This window comes from Myotis nattereri (assembly GCF_964212035.1).
Source record: "Myotis nattereri genome assembly, chromosome: 1".
NCBI classification, from domain to species: domain Eukaryota; kingdom Metazoa; phylum Chordata; class Mammalia; order Chiroptera; family Vespertilionidae; genus Myotis; species Myotis nattereri.
The window spans coordinates 196,391,172-196,408,082 of record NC_138075.1 but is presented as its reverse complement, the minus strand read 5'-3'; the positions used below and the strand labels follow the sequence as shown (position 1 = coordinate 196,408,082).

The 16,911-nt window shown below is 38.5% G+C and overlaps 1 protein-coding gene across 1 annotated transcript in view; it reads left to right on the top strand.

Annotated features, from left to right (window-relative positions):
* LOC308523174 (DNA-directed RNA polymerase II subunit RPB2-like) overlaps positions 1-16,911 on the top strand; it is a gene marked incomplete at both ends in the record, with an annotated part of 40,712 nt that overhangs the window by 17,469 nt on the left and 6,332 nt on the right. Inside the window, 11 exons of the mRNA XM_081096894.1 lie at positions 1,024-1,220; positions 1,396-1,515; positions 2,441-2,627; positions 5,859-6,002; positions 6,238-6,377; positions 6,478-6,589; positions 10,011-10,165; positions 10,880-11,078; positions 11,415-11,583; positions 13,530-13,626; positions 15,139-15,233. Coding sequence (XP_080953020.1) covers positions 1,024-1,220; positions 1,396-1,515; positions 2,441-2,627; positions 5,859-6,002; positions 6,238-6,377; positions 6,478-6,589; positions 10,011-10,165; positions 10,880-11,078; positions 11,415-11,583; positions 13,530-13,626; positions 15,139-15,233 — 1,615 coding nt within the window. The remainder of the gene's footprint in view (positions 1-1,023; positions 1,221-1,395; positions 1,516-2,440; positions 2,628-5,858; positions 6,003-6,237; positions 6,378-6,477; positions 6,590-10,010; positions 10,166-10,879; positions 11,079-11,414; positions 11,584-13,529; positions 13,627-15,138; positions 15,234-16,911) is intronic.

Sequence of the window (16,911 nt, the reverse complement as noted above, 5' to 3'; positions counted from 1 at the left end):
GACTGGTTTACCTGACCTTTTTCTGATCTCTGATTCTGTAATTGGAATTTGGATGCTTAAACTTGTGAATCAGTGATAATTAGGCATAGGAAGTCAAAGGCAGGAAAGGCATGTCAGTATATGTGATAGGGTTTAAAATGTATTTACAGGGGTTAAAGTTATGAAATGTTACCCCTCATTTCTCATGCTCATTGTTGTGTAAAATTGGAACTTAAGAATGTTAGAACTAGAGTGAAATTTAGATGTTATTTTATCTGGTCTCTTTGTAGATGAGGAAACTTATTACTTGGCTGCTCAGATACCAGAGGTGTGGAATGTAGGTCTCCCTAAGAATGTGTCTTTAAAGTATTATCTTTTACAAAAAACCGAGTGGTTTTATTTGTAGGATAAAGACCTCTTAAACCAATTTTTTGTTTTGTTTTTTAAACATATTTTTATTGATTTCAGAGAGAAAGGGAGGGGGATAGAGAGATAGAAACACTGATGAAAGAGAAACATCATCAATTGACTCTGCCTGCATGCCCTGTACTGGGGACTGAGCCCCCAACCCAGGCATGTGCCCTGACCAGGAATCAAATTGGTTTCCTCTTGGTTTATGGGTCTGTACTCAACCACTGAAACATACTGGCTGGGCCCTTATAAACCAAGGTTTAAAACCAATCTGGCCCATTTAATTTTAGGTTAGTAAATTTTGATTTGACTATTAAACTACTCTAAATTGATTTTAGATATTTGGAAGGAGCTTGTTTTGCCATTACTTATTAAAACATAAAAAATAAACACTACTTTTATAATGGAATTATTTGTATTTTTCTGGAAAGTGCTGATTAATGGATTTTGTTAGAGATCTAGATATCTAAAGTGTCTTCAAGGTCTAAGATTTTTTTGTTCCTTGATTTTCTAAAAATATTTGCATAATCAATTAGGTTCATCGGGATAGTTAACATCTTATAAATTGACAGATAACTTATTTTTAAGGTGAAAGTATGAATTTTAAAGTAACTTATTTAAATTATCTGATAGGTTAAACCTTCTCTCGATGAAGCTTTTGTTATCCAAGAACAGAATGTTGCACTAAATTTCATTGGCTCAAGAGGGGCAAAGCCTGGTGTCACTAAGGAGAAAAGAATTAAATATGCAAAAGAAGTCTTACAGAAAGAAATGCTCCCTCACGTTGGTGTCAGTGATTTTTGTGAGACCAAAAAAGCTTATTTCTTGGGGTATGTTAAATTTCATCGTTTTAAGTTCTTTGCAAAATATGTATTTGAGATGAACCTTTTCTTAAAGCCCAAAATGTCAAACATGATGTTTTTATAAATAAATTTTTTAAAAATCCCAAAACCATGTTTTTTCTTTTTCTCACTTTTATTTTTGTTTTATTTTGTTTTCTTAAAGGTATATGGTGCATAGGGTACTTCAGGCAGCTTTGGGTAGAAGAGAATTAGATGACAGAGATCACTATGGAAACAAAAGGTTGGATCTTGCTGGACCACTACTTGCATTCTTATTTAGAGGGTAAGGAATTATAAGATGACATTATTAAAAGTAGAGAGATTTCACTTGAGATTGGCATTGTACGTGGAAGTGCTAAACTATCATTCATATTGGGTGCATGTGAAGTTAACTCTGTTCTCTTTGCCCCTTGCCCAGATTTAGTTTTTCTTCATGTCTAAGAATTTTAAGTTTGTGAGGACCATTTATTATAGTCCTCGCTTATTACATTTTCTCTATTCCTCTGGTAGTTTTGCAAGGCATTTGAAAAAGCTGAATAGTACTGCTTTAATTTTTGAAGGCTGATATTAGGACTTTTGTTACTCCTGTTTTATATTTTATAAAAACACAAAGGCTGAAGGGACTCTATCAAAATATTAGCAGTGGTTGTCTCACAGTATTGGGGTCATATGTGATTTCTATTTTATTTTAAATGTTTTTATACTTGCCATAATGAACATACATTTTTATAATTAGAAACAAGTTATTTTAAAAATAAGATATGTTGACAGTTTAATAAAAATAAGATGTTAGCAATGTTTTATACATGTTCTGTTAGTGTGTTGCAGATTAGTATTTTTCAAATTTTTTGTTATCATCCCGCTAAAGAACCTCTTGACACTTGGCCCCCCAATGGCTCTCCCCATACATGCTTATGTTCTGTATGTATATCTATAATTTATACATTAAAAAGAGTAATAACACCTCTCTCTCTAGACCAGTGGCCGGCAAACTGCGGCTCGCGAGCCACATGCGGCTCTTTGGCCCCTTGAGCATGGCTCTTCCACAAAATACCGACTTCTGCGCATGGGCCATGAAGTTTCAATCGCACTGTACGTGTGCACCCTAGACCAACCACTTTTTGCCCCCTTATGGGCAATATTGTCCCTGTTGAGAATGTATGCTGTAGACCTTCACATGTTTAAAACAGTACCATTTTATTTGGCAGCATGTTTAAGAATTTGCTTAAAGAAGTACGGATCTATGCACAGAAGTTTATTGATCGAGGAAAGGATTTTAACTTGGAGTTGGCAATTAAAACAAGGATTATATCTGATGGCCTAAAATACTCTTTAGCTACTGGAAACTGGGGTGACCAAAAGAAAGCTCATCAAGCCAGAGCTGGAGTATCTCAGGTAAAGATGTCGACTGTGATTACAGGCCTGATTGCAAAATGTTATGGGACTAGCAGATACTTTCATTCGTTGAATATAAATTATTTTGCTTTTTCCCCCACACTTGGTCAGATGTAAGAGCATTGGAAACTTGAATTATGAAAATGAAATTTTTCTTCTTTTTTAAACCTTTATCATTAAAAGTATTACACATGTCCCCCTTTTTTCCCCACTGACCCCTTCTAGCCCACCCTTATTCCCCCAGAAATTTTTCTTAAATTAGCTTCTACTGTTACTAATAGAGACTTAAAGTTTTGGCATGCATCAAAATAGTTAATAAATTAGAGTAGCCATTTGGAAGGTGAGAGAGTCCATGTTAGTGAAATTTTTATGTCTTAAAAGCTTCATTTTAGAAGCTGAGGAAAATATAACACTGATTTCTTTTTTTAAAAAAATATATTTTATTGATTTTTTACAAAGAGGAAGGGAGAGAGATAGAGAGTTAGGAACATCGGTGAGAGAGAAACATCAATCAGCTGCCTCCTGCACATCTCCCTCTGGGGATGTGTCTGCAACCCAGGTACATGCCCTTGACTGGAATCGAACCTGGGACCTTTCAGTCCCCAGGCCGACGCTCTATCCACTGAGCCAAACCGGTCTCAGCTAACACTGATTTCTAACACTGATTTCTTTGTTGGCTGGTTGTATGTACAGGGACTGCAATAGCTACTCTTGGATGGAATTATGGGGGAATGTTCCACAAGGCACTTTAATTTTTTCCTATTTATTTTTCATAGAAGTTTGAAAATCTATATGTATATGTCTAGCTTTATGGAACTTTTTCTTTTGGATCTTGGCCTCTGCCTTTTTTTTTTTTTTTTAACTAGCCTGCATCACCTGGTTAATTTGGCATTCAAACACCAACTTCAAGTGCTTGATTCCTAGAAACCCAGAGGCTCTGAGAAATTCTGGGAAGCTTTCCAATAGCAAAGTTAAATTTCTAGTTCCTTTTAATTTAGTGAGGATTTATTGAGTATACTTGGTGTTTGTGATGCTGAATTCACAAACATGAATGAGATGCTATTCTAGCTCTCAAGGAGCTCACCGTCTATCAGAGGAGACAGAGTCATCTGTACACAGCTCACTAGGCTGGGGGCTGCACTAGTGAGTTGCAGTTCAGTTCAGTGGATGGTTATTGGAACTGTTGATGAGCCAGGCACTGTGCAACACACGGGAGTTGCACAGATGAGTAAAACATGATTCTTGATCTGCAGCAATTTACCATCTGTACTCATAGGTAGATGTAAACAGATAGTTACAACATGGTACAGTAAGTATTTTAATGCAGGATGTGCACAACCACTCTGGGAATGCTGCAGAAAAGCACTTAATGCAGCTTGAGAGGGTGAAAGTCTTTCTCTAGCAAGTAACACCCAGCTGAATCTTGGAGGGTAATTGGGAAATAGTCCAAGCCTGGGAGGAGTGGAGAACCAGTGGCTCACAGGAAACTGGGAGAAAATTTCTTGATATCCTGAACAAAGGGATGGAGAAAGGAAGGAGTGTATGTAGGAGGAGCTAGAGCAGTCTAGGATTTTCAACTCAAAGTGGGAGAATTAGGAAGATGGTGTTGGAGAGGGGAGCTGGGAATAGCTCATTGAAGGGATTGTTGATATGTTTAATTTTTGATTTTTAGGTAGAGTCCCAGTAATTGGCAGTGTGGAGAAAAGATTTGAGAAGGTTACCCTTGGTGGCAGGAAGATTGTTGCAACAGGCTTAGTGAGAAATAACTAGGGCCTTGACAAGACTAACTTGTAGATGGAGACAAATGTGAGAAATGTTTAGGAAGTGCATTTTGTAAGATTTGTGATTGATTAGCTAAGTGTGGCTTGGTGGTTGGATGTCAACCTATGAACCAGGGGGTCATGGTTCAGTTCCGGGTCAGGGTGTGTGCCAGGGTTGCAGGCTCGGTCCCCAGTGTAGGGGGTGACTGGTCAGTGATTCTCTCTTATCATTGATGTTTCAGTCTCTCTTCCTCTCTGAGATCAATAAAACATATATTGAAAAAAGAGAAGTCCATAAAGTACAGAAAAGAGAGCAGTTCTTCCTGGAAGTGGGTCAGGTGGCTTTTGTAGAGGTGGTAACATTTCAGCCAGCAGAGTAGAATGGGCAAGTGCATTTCATTCTGTGGCAGTAGCATGGACAAAGGTGTGGAGGTGACAGGGTGTTTGGCAATGTTGATGAGTTTAGGAGTTTGGGAGACTGGGAGGGGAAGGTCGTTTGGAACTTTGTTGAGAAGAACTTTAATGTCATGCTCCTCTCTAGAGTAGTTGGGGAGCTGTTTTAAAATTGTGTAAATGGGTGAGATATGTGAACATGTCTATGTTTTAATCTGTAACTGAGGAGCATAGATCGGAGGGGACATTGCGGGGACTTGTGAGGTGTTGGCAATAGTATAGGTAAGAGGTAAGGGGCCAGTGTATTTCTGAGACATTGGGAATGGAGGGATTGGGTTTCTGAGAAAATTTGAAAAAACAATTGACAGGATATGTTTATTGGTGTGTGATACCAGGAAGTCAGAGGGAAGACTATTTTGAGATTTCTGGATTGGAAGATTAAGGGAAGGATGATGCCATCAACCATGAGGGGAGACTTAGGAAGAGGAAGGAGGTTTGGGTTGTTGTAGGGCTAGGGAAGATGGTGATTTGTTATTGGGCATATTGAGCTTGTATTGCTTACTCTGTATGCCTCTAAAAGTTACCTTATAAGCATTACCTTGCTTAATATCCTGTAAATTTTGAATCTCCTTGTTGGATTTAGAGGTCTCAGGATGGATTAGTGATGTCTGCTATGGTCAAAGGAATGTGAGCTGATAGCATTTAACACTTACTGAGTGCATGATGTATGCCAAGTACTGTTTTAGGTACTGGGATGCAACAGAGAATAAAACAAAAAATCCCCACCCTTGTGGAATTAATGACCTAGTGGCTGGAGACAGGCCATAAAGAAATTATTTATGTTTTATGGTGGTATGTTAGAACTGTATATTAAATATTTACCATTCCTGTTTAAGTTACGGAAGTTATGGGGTGAACAAGATTATCCAGGGAAAGATGGAGAAAGGAGGGATGGGGACAGTTTGCCGCTCAGTGGATTATCTGTAAAAATATGACTTTTCCTCATTCCAGTATTTGCCAAAAATGTGATAGTTTTACAGAAATGCCCCAACTTTAAAGATTTGCCATTGTGTTGTAGGTGTTAAACCGCCTGACGTTTGCATCTACTCTTTCTCACCTGCGTCGTTTAAATTCTCCAATCGGTAGAGATGGCAAGCTGGCAAAACCAAGACAGTTGCATAATACATTGTGGGGAATGGTGTGTCCTGCTGAGACTCCAGAGGTAATGGATTAAAATTTGTGTTCAGAACAAAGAGTCTGCCAATAATTATGTAGGGTGTAATTACTTTCAGAGTGAGTTTTTATGTATCATGTAGTGTGGCTTAGAAGTAAGATAGTTTTGTTCTTCGAAAGTAGGAGTAAATCCTGAAATCAAATTGAAGGAAAAGTGTCTATGGAAAATAATTTTGGTACTTACGCTAAAGCAGTGTGACTCATACTTTGTTTGTCATTTTAAGGGCCATGCTGTAGGACTTGTGAAGAATTTAGCCCTGATGGCTTATATTTCAGTTGGATCTCAACCTTCTCCAATTCTGGAATTTTTAGAAGAATGGAGTATGGAAAATTTAGAAGAAATTTCTCCTGCAGCTATTGCTGAGTATGTATAGATGTAATTTTTAAAAAAGCTATTATTAATCTTTGGTTATAGCTTAATGTAGAGTGACTAAATGCAAAACGCTTTTGGTTTTGTATTTCAGTGCAACCAAGATTTTTGTTAATGGCTGCTGGGTTGGAATACATAAAGATCCTGACCAACTTATGAACACTCTAAGGAAATTGCGGCGTCAGATGGACATCATTGTGTCTGAAGTAAGGGTCTTTAATTAAGAGGCCAGGGTCTGTGGGATTTCTAAACAGGGCATAAGGCTAGACAGAAATTATTTTTGTGTTGGCGTCTTTCTTTAACTGGTTTCTCTTGCATTGTAAACTACATTGTCAAAAATGTAGGTAATGCTTTGATCTTAACTCAATAGGTAGCAGGTATTGCTTGCTCTAAGGCTTTAGATATATGCTTCTAAAAATTTGAAGTGTAAATTTAAGTTATTAAATTATATTTTAGAAGTCAAATTATATTTTAAAGTAAAAGGAATTTTTTTTTGAGGATCTTTTTGTAAGGCCGACAACAATGCTTTTAAAAGGATAATCACATATGATTCTTTGAATCCAGAAATTCATTCATAAAGAGTGATACACCTCTAATAGATACTCATATTTAGGTGGGTATTGAAATGCTTTGGGATAAGGATGAATTTTTAAAAAATCATTAAAACATAGTATGTGTACTTTATTACTCTCCCAAATAGGACTTTTGCTTTTAGTGTACTGTATTAGGGATATGGCTCAGGCTTTTGATTCTTGCAAATCTACCCTTGGGGTCTGTCTAGTTTTGAAGGGAAACTATAATACACTTAGGCAATAGCTGGCCATCTTTCTACCTAGCAAAGCAGAGAAGAGAGTTTGGTTGCTCCAGACTTTCCTCTAGAAGGCAGACACCTTAGGTTTTGACCCAGGCATTTCACAGCTTGAAGGCAGGAAGAGCATGTTTCATTTGAGGGCAGGCAGGGCTAAGAGAAAGCCTAGGAACCAAAATTGGCGGTATTTTTATGATTGAGAACTTGGTTAATGCCATGTTTTTCTGCTGAAAGCCTCCTTTAGCTTTTCTGTATTCTCTGAGGTAAAGTTAAATTCTTCATGCTGTTTTAGGCATTTTTACTTTTAATGGGCCCATTCCTTCAACCTGGAATATTTCTGCTCCCTGTCCCCCAATGGCTCCTCAAAAACAGGCTGAAGGGTGGAGGGTTGCTTATTATTTTTTTCAGGTAAATCTCACTTATTCTGCAAATCATATATTAACACTCATCTCTTTCAGGATACCTTACCTGACTTCCCAGTTTGACTTAGATCAAGACAGACATTTTCTATAAAGGGCCAGATATTAAATATTTCAGGCTTTGTTTACCATACAGTGTCTGTTGTGTATTCAACCCCGCTGTTGTAGTGCAAAGCAGCCACAGATAAAATGGGAACGAATAAAACTTTATTTACAAAAACAGATGGCAGGTGAGGGCAGATTTGGCCTGTAGGCTGTTTCCTGACCCCAACATTAAGATGTCTGAGTCACTCACTACACTATTAACTCCTCAGAGACAGGAAACATGTCTTACTGTGACTGTTATTTTCCACTCCGAGCATGGGGTCTGACATATAGTAGATCTTTTTTTTTAGTTTTTATTTCAGAGATGAAGGGAGAGGGAGAGAGAGATAAAAATATCAATGGCGCCGAAACCGGTTTGGCTCAGTGGATAGAGCCTCGGCCTGCGGACTGAAAGGTCCCAGGTTCGATTCCGGTCAAGGGCATGTACCTGGGTTGCGGGCACATCCCCAGTAGGAGATGTGCAGGAGGCAGCTGATCGATTTTTCTCTCTCATCGATGTTTCTAACTCTCTATCTCTCTCCCTTCCTCTCTGTAAAAAATCAATAAAATATATTTAAAAAAGAAAAAGAAAAAGAAATATCAATGGTGAGAGAGAATCATTGATTGGTTGCCTCCCGCACACCCCCTACTGGGGATCGAGCCCAAAACCCAGGCACGTGTCCTTGACTGGAATCAAACCCGGGTCCCTTCAGTCTGCAGGCTGACACTCTATCCACTGAGCCAAACCAGCTAGGGCATATAGTAGATCTTGAAAGTTTGTTGAACATTATAAATGGACCTGTGTCCTTGGAGTAGGCACTTTAGAAGTTGTCTGGTACTTTTTCTTTTCCTTCATATTTTCTGATAACCAGAAGTTCTCATTTTACCCTTTTGTAACTTGAATCATCTATTGGGCTTGTTGGGCTTTCCTGTCAGTAGTCCTCTGTATATTACTAAAGAACACCTGTTTCCTTTGGAATGTAAGCTACTGCTTGGCCTTTGGGAGGACACGCTCAATGTATGTCCTCCTGGTAAGCTAATAGAGCTATATTCTAGGAATTCTCTAAGGATTCAAGGCAGTGCATTGAAAGCGAGGTTTTTTCTGGGACTTGAGAATGCCCAAAACATGATGTTTTGCTCATAGACACAATGTTTCTCCTCTGATTGTTTTCTAAGGACAGGAAGTGGGCTAAGAGCTTGGAACATTTTCTCTTTATTGGCTTTGACTCTAGTTTTGAGGAACTTGATGTTTTTGATAAAGCTTTTATTATTTTTACTATTGTTTTTAAACTGAGTAATCCAGATCTTTTCCTTTCTTAAATAGACCCAATCTTTTCTTTAATAAAACTATCCAGATATGATTTCACTTTTTAAAAGTACTTTTATGGAGAAATAGCAATCTATTTTCCCATTTTTCAGATTTAGGCAGTTCACTTGAAAGTCTTTTTCCTTTTGATTTTTAAAAAAATATATGTATGTGTACTTTAAGTTCTGCAGTGCTTTTAATAATTATTATATTCTTTATTGAAAATTTTTGATATTGTCTAGGAATATATTTTTAGTACTATCCAGTAGGAATATAATGTGAGCTACATATTCATTTAAAATGATTTTTAGTTGCCATATTATAAAAGTAAAAGACAAGCGAAAATAATTTAAATAGTATATTATTTGACCCAGTACATCTAAAACATTAAAATTTCAACATATATTCAAAATGAATATTATTAATGGAGTTTTTACAGTTTTTTTTTCTGGTACTGCCTTTGAAATCCAGTGTGTGGTTTATTCTTACAGCATATCTCATTTCCCACTGGTCACATGCCAGGGGCTCAGTAGTGACATGTGACATACTGCATTGGACGGCTAGACTGTAAGCCATTTGTCTAATAGGTGACTGGGAGGAATCAAACTTATTCCTGGGAAAATATTGTCAAGGCAAAGTGATATGAGGCTGGTTATTAAAAGTTACAGAGTGAAGTATATGTGATTATCAAAGAGGCAAAATAAGAACTTGTCATTTACTAGTGCTTGTGATACCTGAAACAGTTTTTTATTTTACTTTATCTTGCATGACATTATTACCAGATGTTGTTCAGGTCTATAATTGCCAAGGTTAAATATTTATCCTTTATAAAATTTTACATTATACCTAGACGTTTAATGTATTAAACAATGATAATCTATTAAGATTTGTCCTTTTTATTTGACAAGGGGGTACTTCAGGAATTCATTAGGAGCTTTATTGTATTTATAGCTAAGCCTTAATGATAGAGAAAATAACAGTCTATGAGACTTTTGTTTTTTTACATCTAGGTTTCTATGATCAGAGATATTCGAGAGAGGGAGATTCGGATCTATACAGATGCAGGTCGTATTTGTAGACCACTTCTGATTGTGGAAAAACAAAAGCTTCTGTTGAAGAAGAGACATATTGATCAATTGAAAGAGAGAGAATATAACAACTACAGGTAAGTACATTCAGTGAGAAAAAAGTTGATATATAATTCACATACCATAAAATTAATGATTTTCAAGTATATAGTTCAGTGGTTTTTAGTATATTCACAAGATTGTGCAACCATCACCACTATCTAATTCCAGAATATTTTCATTGACCCAAAAATAAACTATTCATAAGCAGTGATATATATATATATATATATATATATATATATATATATATATATATATATATATTATTGATTTCAAAGAGGAAGGAGAGGGAGAGAGAGATAGAAACATCAATGATGAGAACGAATCATTGATTGGCTGCCTCCTGCATGCTCCACACTGGGGATTGAGTCTGAAACCCAGGCATGTACCCTGACTAGGAATTGAATCCTGACCTCCTGGTTCATAGACGGATGCTCAACCACTGAGCTAAGCCAGCTGGGTGACTGATACATTTTTATTATAAAAAAATTCAAAAATATGTGCAATAAAAGCCCCATTTCATACTCTCCTGTACTTGTTAACAATTGGATGTATATTCCTCCAGACCTTAATCAGTGTATTTATATACTAAACCCCTAACCCCCACAAATAATTTCTTTAGAACAAAGCACAACACACTTAAAATATGAAACCACAGTCTGTTCTATGCTTTTGGAATACTCATTATGAGATAGAATGCCTAGTTAGTTAAAAGAGTTCAGGAATTAAGAGAATTCTTTTTTTTTCAGTTGGCAGGATCTTGTGGTCAGTGGGGTAGTGGAATATGTTGATACTCTAGAAGAAGAAACAGTGATGCTGGCAATGACTCCAAATGATTTGCAAGAGAAAGGAGTAGCTTACTCTTCCACATATACACACTGTGAGATTCACCCATCAATGATTCTTGGTGTCTGTGCATCTATTATTCCATTTCCTGATCATAACCAGGTTGGTAGCCATTTTTAACTTCTTATTTGTGAGGAATTGGGGGAAGTAGAATAAACGTTAGAGATTAGTCTGTAGTTCTTAAAGAAAAGCCTTTTAGTAAAAGGCTATGAACTCTATAGAATCAGCATTTAACATGCTTATTCTTGTGTTTCACTGTTAGAAGCCATAACTAACTATTCCAAAGGGTCATCACTTATCTTTCAGAAACCCTCCCCCCCACCCCCCCCCCCCCCCATAACTTTACCAATCCTTCTGATTTATGTCATAACCTGTAGAGTCTATTCCTTTAGGAGTAATTACATTTTTATTGATTCTGCTGTTCATTTCTACCTTTAGTCTCCTAGAAACACATACCAGTCAGCTATGGGTAAGCAGGCCATGGGAGTTTATATCACCAACTTTCACATCCGTATGGATACATTGGCCCATGTTCTCTATTATCCTCAAAAACCGCTTGTGACTACACGGTCTATGGAATATCTGCGATTTAGAGAGTTGCCGGCAGGTACGTTCGGTTCTTTTCTACATCTTTTAAGGTCCTGTCATGCTTAAGGCTCTTTTCTGGGTACTTGGGAAGGTTAATAAAATACATATGACACAGTCTCTTTTCCATGGAATTTATACTGTGGTGGGAAACATGAACACAATTAAATAAAAATGTAGACATGTCAGAAGTGTTATGATGGAGGTACAAGGTCCTTTGGTAGCACAGAGGAAGGAAATGATGTATTCTTGTTGAAAGTGTAGAGCCAATTTCATGGGAAGGTAGCATTTTAGACTAAAGTTGATGAAAGGATATTTGAATTTGAGAGAAGGTTTCAGCAGGGCCTAGATCCAGGAACACATGAGATCTGGGGACAGTCAGTAGTCGTGTCCTTTTAATATGACTGAAGTGTAAGTGCATGTGAGTAAAGCTTGGTCTCACAGTGTGCAGGAGAGCAGGTTGAATTTCATTTGGAGAATGAAGACCTTTTTGAGCAAGGAAGTAATACAATTAGAATTTTATATTAGGAATATCATGTGGCACTCGTCTGGGAGTAGATCAGAGTCAGAGACAGTATTAGCACGGAGGTAATTAGAGGTTTTTGCCTCGGTCTAAGTGAGAAATGGTAAGGTCCTAAAGAAATGAAAAAGACTAAGGGGTGATACATGTTAGAACACACTTGATAGGACTTGTTGACTGATGGATGTGGAGCAATGAAGAGGTGGTTCCTGGCTTGGGTGAGCGAGGAGAGAGGTGCTATTAATAAAATTGGAGCACAGTAGAAGAATTAAGAAGTTGTAGAGGTAATATAAATTCAGTTTTTGACATGTTGATTTTGAGTTGCTACCAGAGTATCTAAGAAATGATTTCCAGTAGTGAGTTGCAAATATGGTTTTAAAGAAAGTCAAATCTAGAGCTGTTAAGTTTTTGATCTATTAATGGTAACTACAGATTGCTATGAAATTGCTGAGGTTAAATTCAGAGTTAGAATACAGCTAGAGACAGACAGAACGTTAGGCACCAGGAAAGGAAATCGGGAGAGAGGCTTTGAGATGTAGCTGATAAAGAGGAGAATCAGGAGTTTGCCGGAGGAGATTCTCAAGGAGACTGGACAACAGGCAAAAGTGTGCAGAGAAGCTTAGGGCTATGAGAGTGTTGAACATCAAAGGAGACAGCATACGTAGTTCTTTGGCACAATTGTCTTGTTAGTATTATGAACAGAATTTTGTCTTTGGGGGTAACATTCATTTAATAAAGTGTGCCTTGTGAGTAGTGACTTTAAATGATTAACTACAATAAAGGATCTAACATTTTGATAACAGATTCTCACAAGTTCGAGAATGATTTATTTTTAAAGTCCTCCACAAGGGGTTACTCTTGTCTAGAAAAACAAAATGATAGGTTTTCTACAGTACACTCATATCGTTGGGCTTACAGTGCTGTGTTTTCTTCAACATTTAGATAACTAGTTTCTCTATAGCTAGAGAAGAAAAGAAATATAACTAAAGGGTTGGATTTGAAATAAAATGTTCCTTTGGTACTGAGATGAAGTGTTGAGGGCATGGCTGGTAGGAACTATATGCCTTTCAGTTCTGTTATTATTTCATGCTTTAATCATGTTATCTATTTTAAAAGCTTTTAAGTTTATGGCACAGGGTTACTGTGAGAATCATGAAACTTGGTTTGGGGAGATACTTTATAAATCTGAGGTAACTTGTACGTATAATCACTAATTATCAGAAAGGATACATTGGGAATGAATGCTCTCAGGATTTGCTTGTATTAAATGTTAAGCCATCAGAGTGGTTGCTCACAGATTGCAATTCCATGAGGAGTGAACTTTGACAATTACCATGGTGAAAGCATCTGTGGCAAATATGGTGAAATAAAATTGATGTAAAAGAAAGGGGCAATTTTTCTTTGTTTCCCAGATGATGCTTTAATGTTTGTTCTTTAATGCACCACAGGTATCAACTCAATTGTGGCCATTGCCTCATACACTGGATATAATCAAGAAGACTCCGTTATCATGAATCGTTCAGCAGTAGACCGAGGCTTTTTCAGGTCAGCTATTTATAAAAGTTGTCAAACACAGATACAGTGGAAATACTAATATTTTAATAAAAAAACTTCTCTAAAAATAGGTTTGACTTTTATATGTTCAAACTTTTTGGTGATTTTGAAGGTCAGGCTGGAAGAAATTTTGATCTGACAGCAGATAAATTTTTCTGTTAAGATACCTAACCTTTTGCCTCAATTCATGAAGCTTAGTGGCAGTCTGGCAGGCACATGCTGTTGTGCAGATGCCTGTGTAGAGTTTTGTGTGGTGAAATCAGTGCCTTACTCCAGAAAGCAGAAGGCCTGGTTGATGATCATGAACAACTGAAGACACTGCTTCCTGTAGCTCAGGATTTTCAGATGCTAATATTTTGACCCCACCCCCACCTCTTTTGTAAGCAAATAACATGTTTGCATTTAGTTAATATAGAAATATCTAAGAAGTAAAAATAAACCTATAATCTTAGGAACATAAATAACTGTTAAAATTATTATGTGTTTTCTTTTCTTTTTTTTTAAATATACTTTATTGATTTTTTGCAGAGAGGAAGGGAGAGGGAGAGAGATACAGAGTTAGAAACATCGATAAGAGAGAAACATCGATTCAGCTGCCTCTTGCACGCCCCCTACTGGGGATGTGCCTGCAACCCAGGTGCATGCCCTTGACCAAAATCGAACCTGGGACCCTTCAGTCTACAGGCCGATGCTCTATCCGCTGAGCCAAACTGGTTAGGGCTATGTGTTTTCTTTTCAACATTCTTTTCTGTGATGCTGTTTTTTTATTAACAAGCAATTTCAAATCTATAGCATATGAAGACTGCTTAAAAAACTGGGAATTTAGAAGAAGATGGATTTTGTGTGTGTGTGTGTGTGTGTGTGTGTGGTTTCAGAGATAGCACTAGGACTAGGGGGTGGAAATTAAAGCTTAATATTTCACAAACTTTGCATTTGAACTACCGGAACAGATCTTGGGTGACCATCTCTGGAGGCCCTATGGAAGGATTCTTATTTTGGGTAGGAGGTTGGACTCAGTGACATTAGGTCCTTCCTGTTCTTACATATAATTCCAGCTGTGTTCAGGTTATTGGTCAAGTGCTACTTTGACTCGTAATATAGTTAAACTAGAAGCCCATTGCACGAAGATTCATGCAATAGGCCTTCCTTCCCCTGGCTCCTGGCACCAGTTTTCCTCCGGCACCCGGGACCCAGGGCTTTGGTCCGGCTGCAGTGGAGAAGCCAAGCCTCTTCAGTCTTCAGTCTTCGCTCCGTGCCTGCGTATGCAAATAAACCGCCATCTTTGTTGGGTTAATTTGCATAGTTGCTCTGATTGGCTGGTGGGAGGAGCAGAGTGACACCAATTTGCATGTTTCTCTTTTGTTAGTGTAGATAACTCTTACCCTCTTTTCATGATTTAGATTATTTCCCAAATACTATCAATTAAGTAAAAATTATTGGTATATTCTAAGTCTTCTTATTAGAGGAAAATAGAAGTTACCTTCAGAACTATTTGTTTTTTAGGTCTGTTTTCTATCGCTCATACAAAGAACAGGAGTCTCAAAAAGGATTTGACCAAGAAGAAGTTTTTGAGAAGCCTACACGTGAAACATGCCAGGGTAAGTGATACTGGCATTTAAATTATGGAATTCAAAGTTAACTTAGCATGGTTTTCCTAATTACTTTTTCTGGGGTTTGTTCCCCCCCCGCCCCAGCCCCTTTCATTTTTTGCCGCATGGGAGTATATTTTTATGTCATTTTTAGAACTCATATTTAAGAGAATAAGTGTGTTTGCCAAAATATTTGGTACCTAGGAGTGGGCTTGGTACAAGTTCTTCTGTCCTGGTAGATCCTGCTTTGAGGAGGGTATTTGGAAATCAGAGGTTGTGTGATATCATGGGACACACCTCAGCTTCATTTTCACTGGTACTGTGTGTGTCCTGTCCCTCAGTTTATGTATTGGCATGGGAACTCCCTCCTCTCTTCACATTGTGGTGCGACCATATTTGTCTAGTCACAGTATTTGTATACATTTAACAAATAAATGAGAGGATACCTAGCCACTTTTTTTTCTAAAAACTCAAACTTCTTTTTTGTAGTTGTCACTATTTTCACGACACCTAAAAAATATGTATACGGCATTATGGATAGAATTTCTAGGGCAATGGGGTATCTTTACTTCAATTTTGACTACTAATAGTACTGCATGAAGTAAAGTGGGTTTTGTTTCCCTAGGCATCTTCCTATTACTCCATTCCCTGGGATGGTTCTATATAATAGTGAATTGGTGTCCCGATTTACATAAGATAACATTCAGAATTTCTGTGGGAGGATGTGTGTAGAAGCCTTTGATATTTTCTCATGTAATATAGAGGTCAGAAGATGGCCACACACTTATCCAAAATCACCCAGCAGATGGAGAATTTGATATTTCAGTGCTCAGTCTAGTGCTTTTTAGAGTTCAGAATAGTTTATAATATTTGAAACTAGAGGTCCTGGTGCACGAATTCGTGCATGAGTGGGGTCCCTCAGCCTGGCCTGCGGAATCAGGCTGAAAACAGCTCTCTGACGTCCCCCGAGGGTTCCTGGATTGCGAGAGGGCCCAGGCCAGGCCAAGGGATCCCACTGGTGCACAGTTGGAGCCAGGGAGGGACGCAGGAGTTTGGCCAGCCAGGGAGGGACCATGAGAGGGCTCCAGGGCATGTCCCGCCTGTCTTGCTCAGTCCCAATTGGCTAGACCCCAGCAGCAAGCTAACCTACTGGTTGGAGCATCTGCCCCCTGGTGGTCAGTGCATGTCATAGCAAGTGGTTGTGTGGCTTTACATATCATTAGCATATTATGCTTTGATTGAATAGACAACCAGACACTTAGCATATTAGCCTTTTATTATATAGGATAAGAGTATTAATTATACTAGGGGCCCAGTGCACAAATTTGTGCACCTTGAAAGGAACTGTGGGCCATGAGGCTGCGGTGGGCACAGGGGTGGGTCTTGGCCCATCCTCCGCACCCCCGCCTGGCCCCTCCTGCCACAGCCCCTGGTACCCTGTCTGCCGGCAGCCCCGCTCCTGACACCGCTGCTCCCACACGCTGACGACACTGGCCCCACTCACACCCAATGATGGCATGGAGTGATTGGGTGGGGCTGGCACCAGCAGTGGGTGTGAGCGGTGGCTGCTGCCCTGATCCCCCCTTAGGAGCAGGGGGAGGTGGAGAAGCTCTCAGGGGCTCTAAGGGCCAGCAGCCGCTGCTTGCACCTGCTGCTGGTGCTGGCGCTGCCACTTGTACCCGCTGCC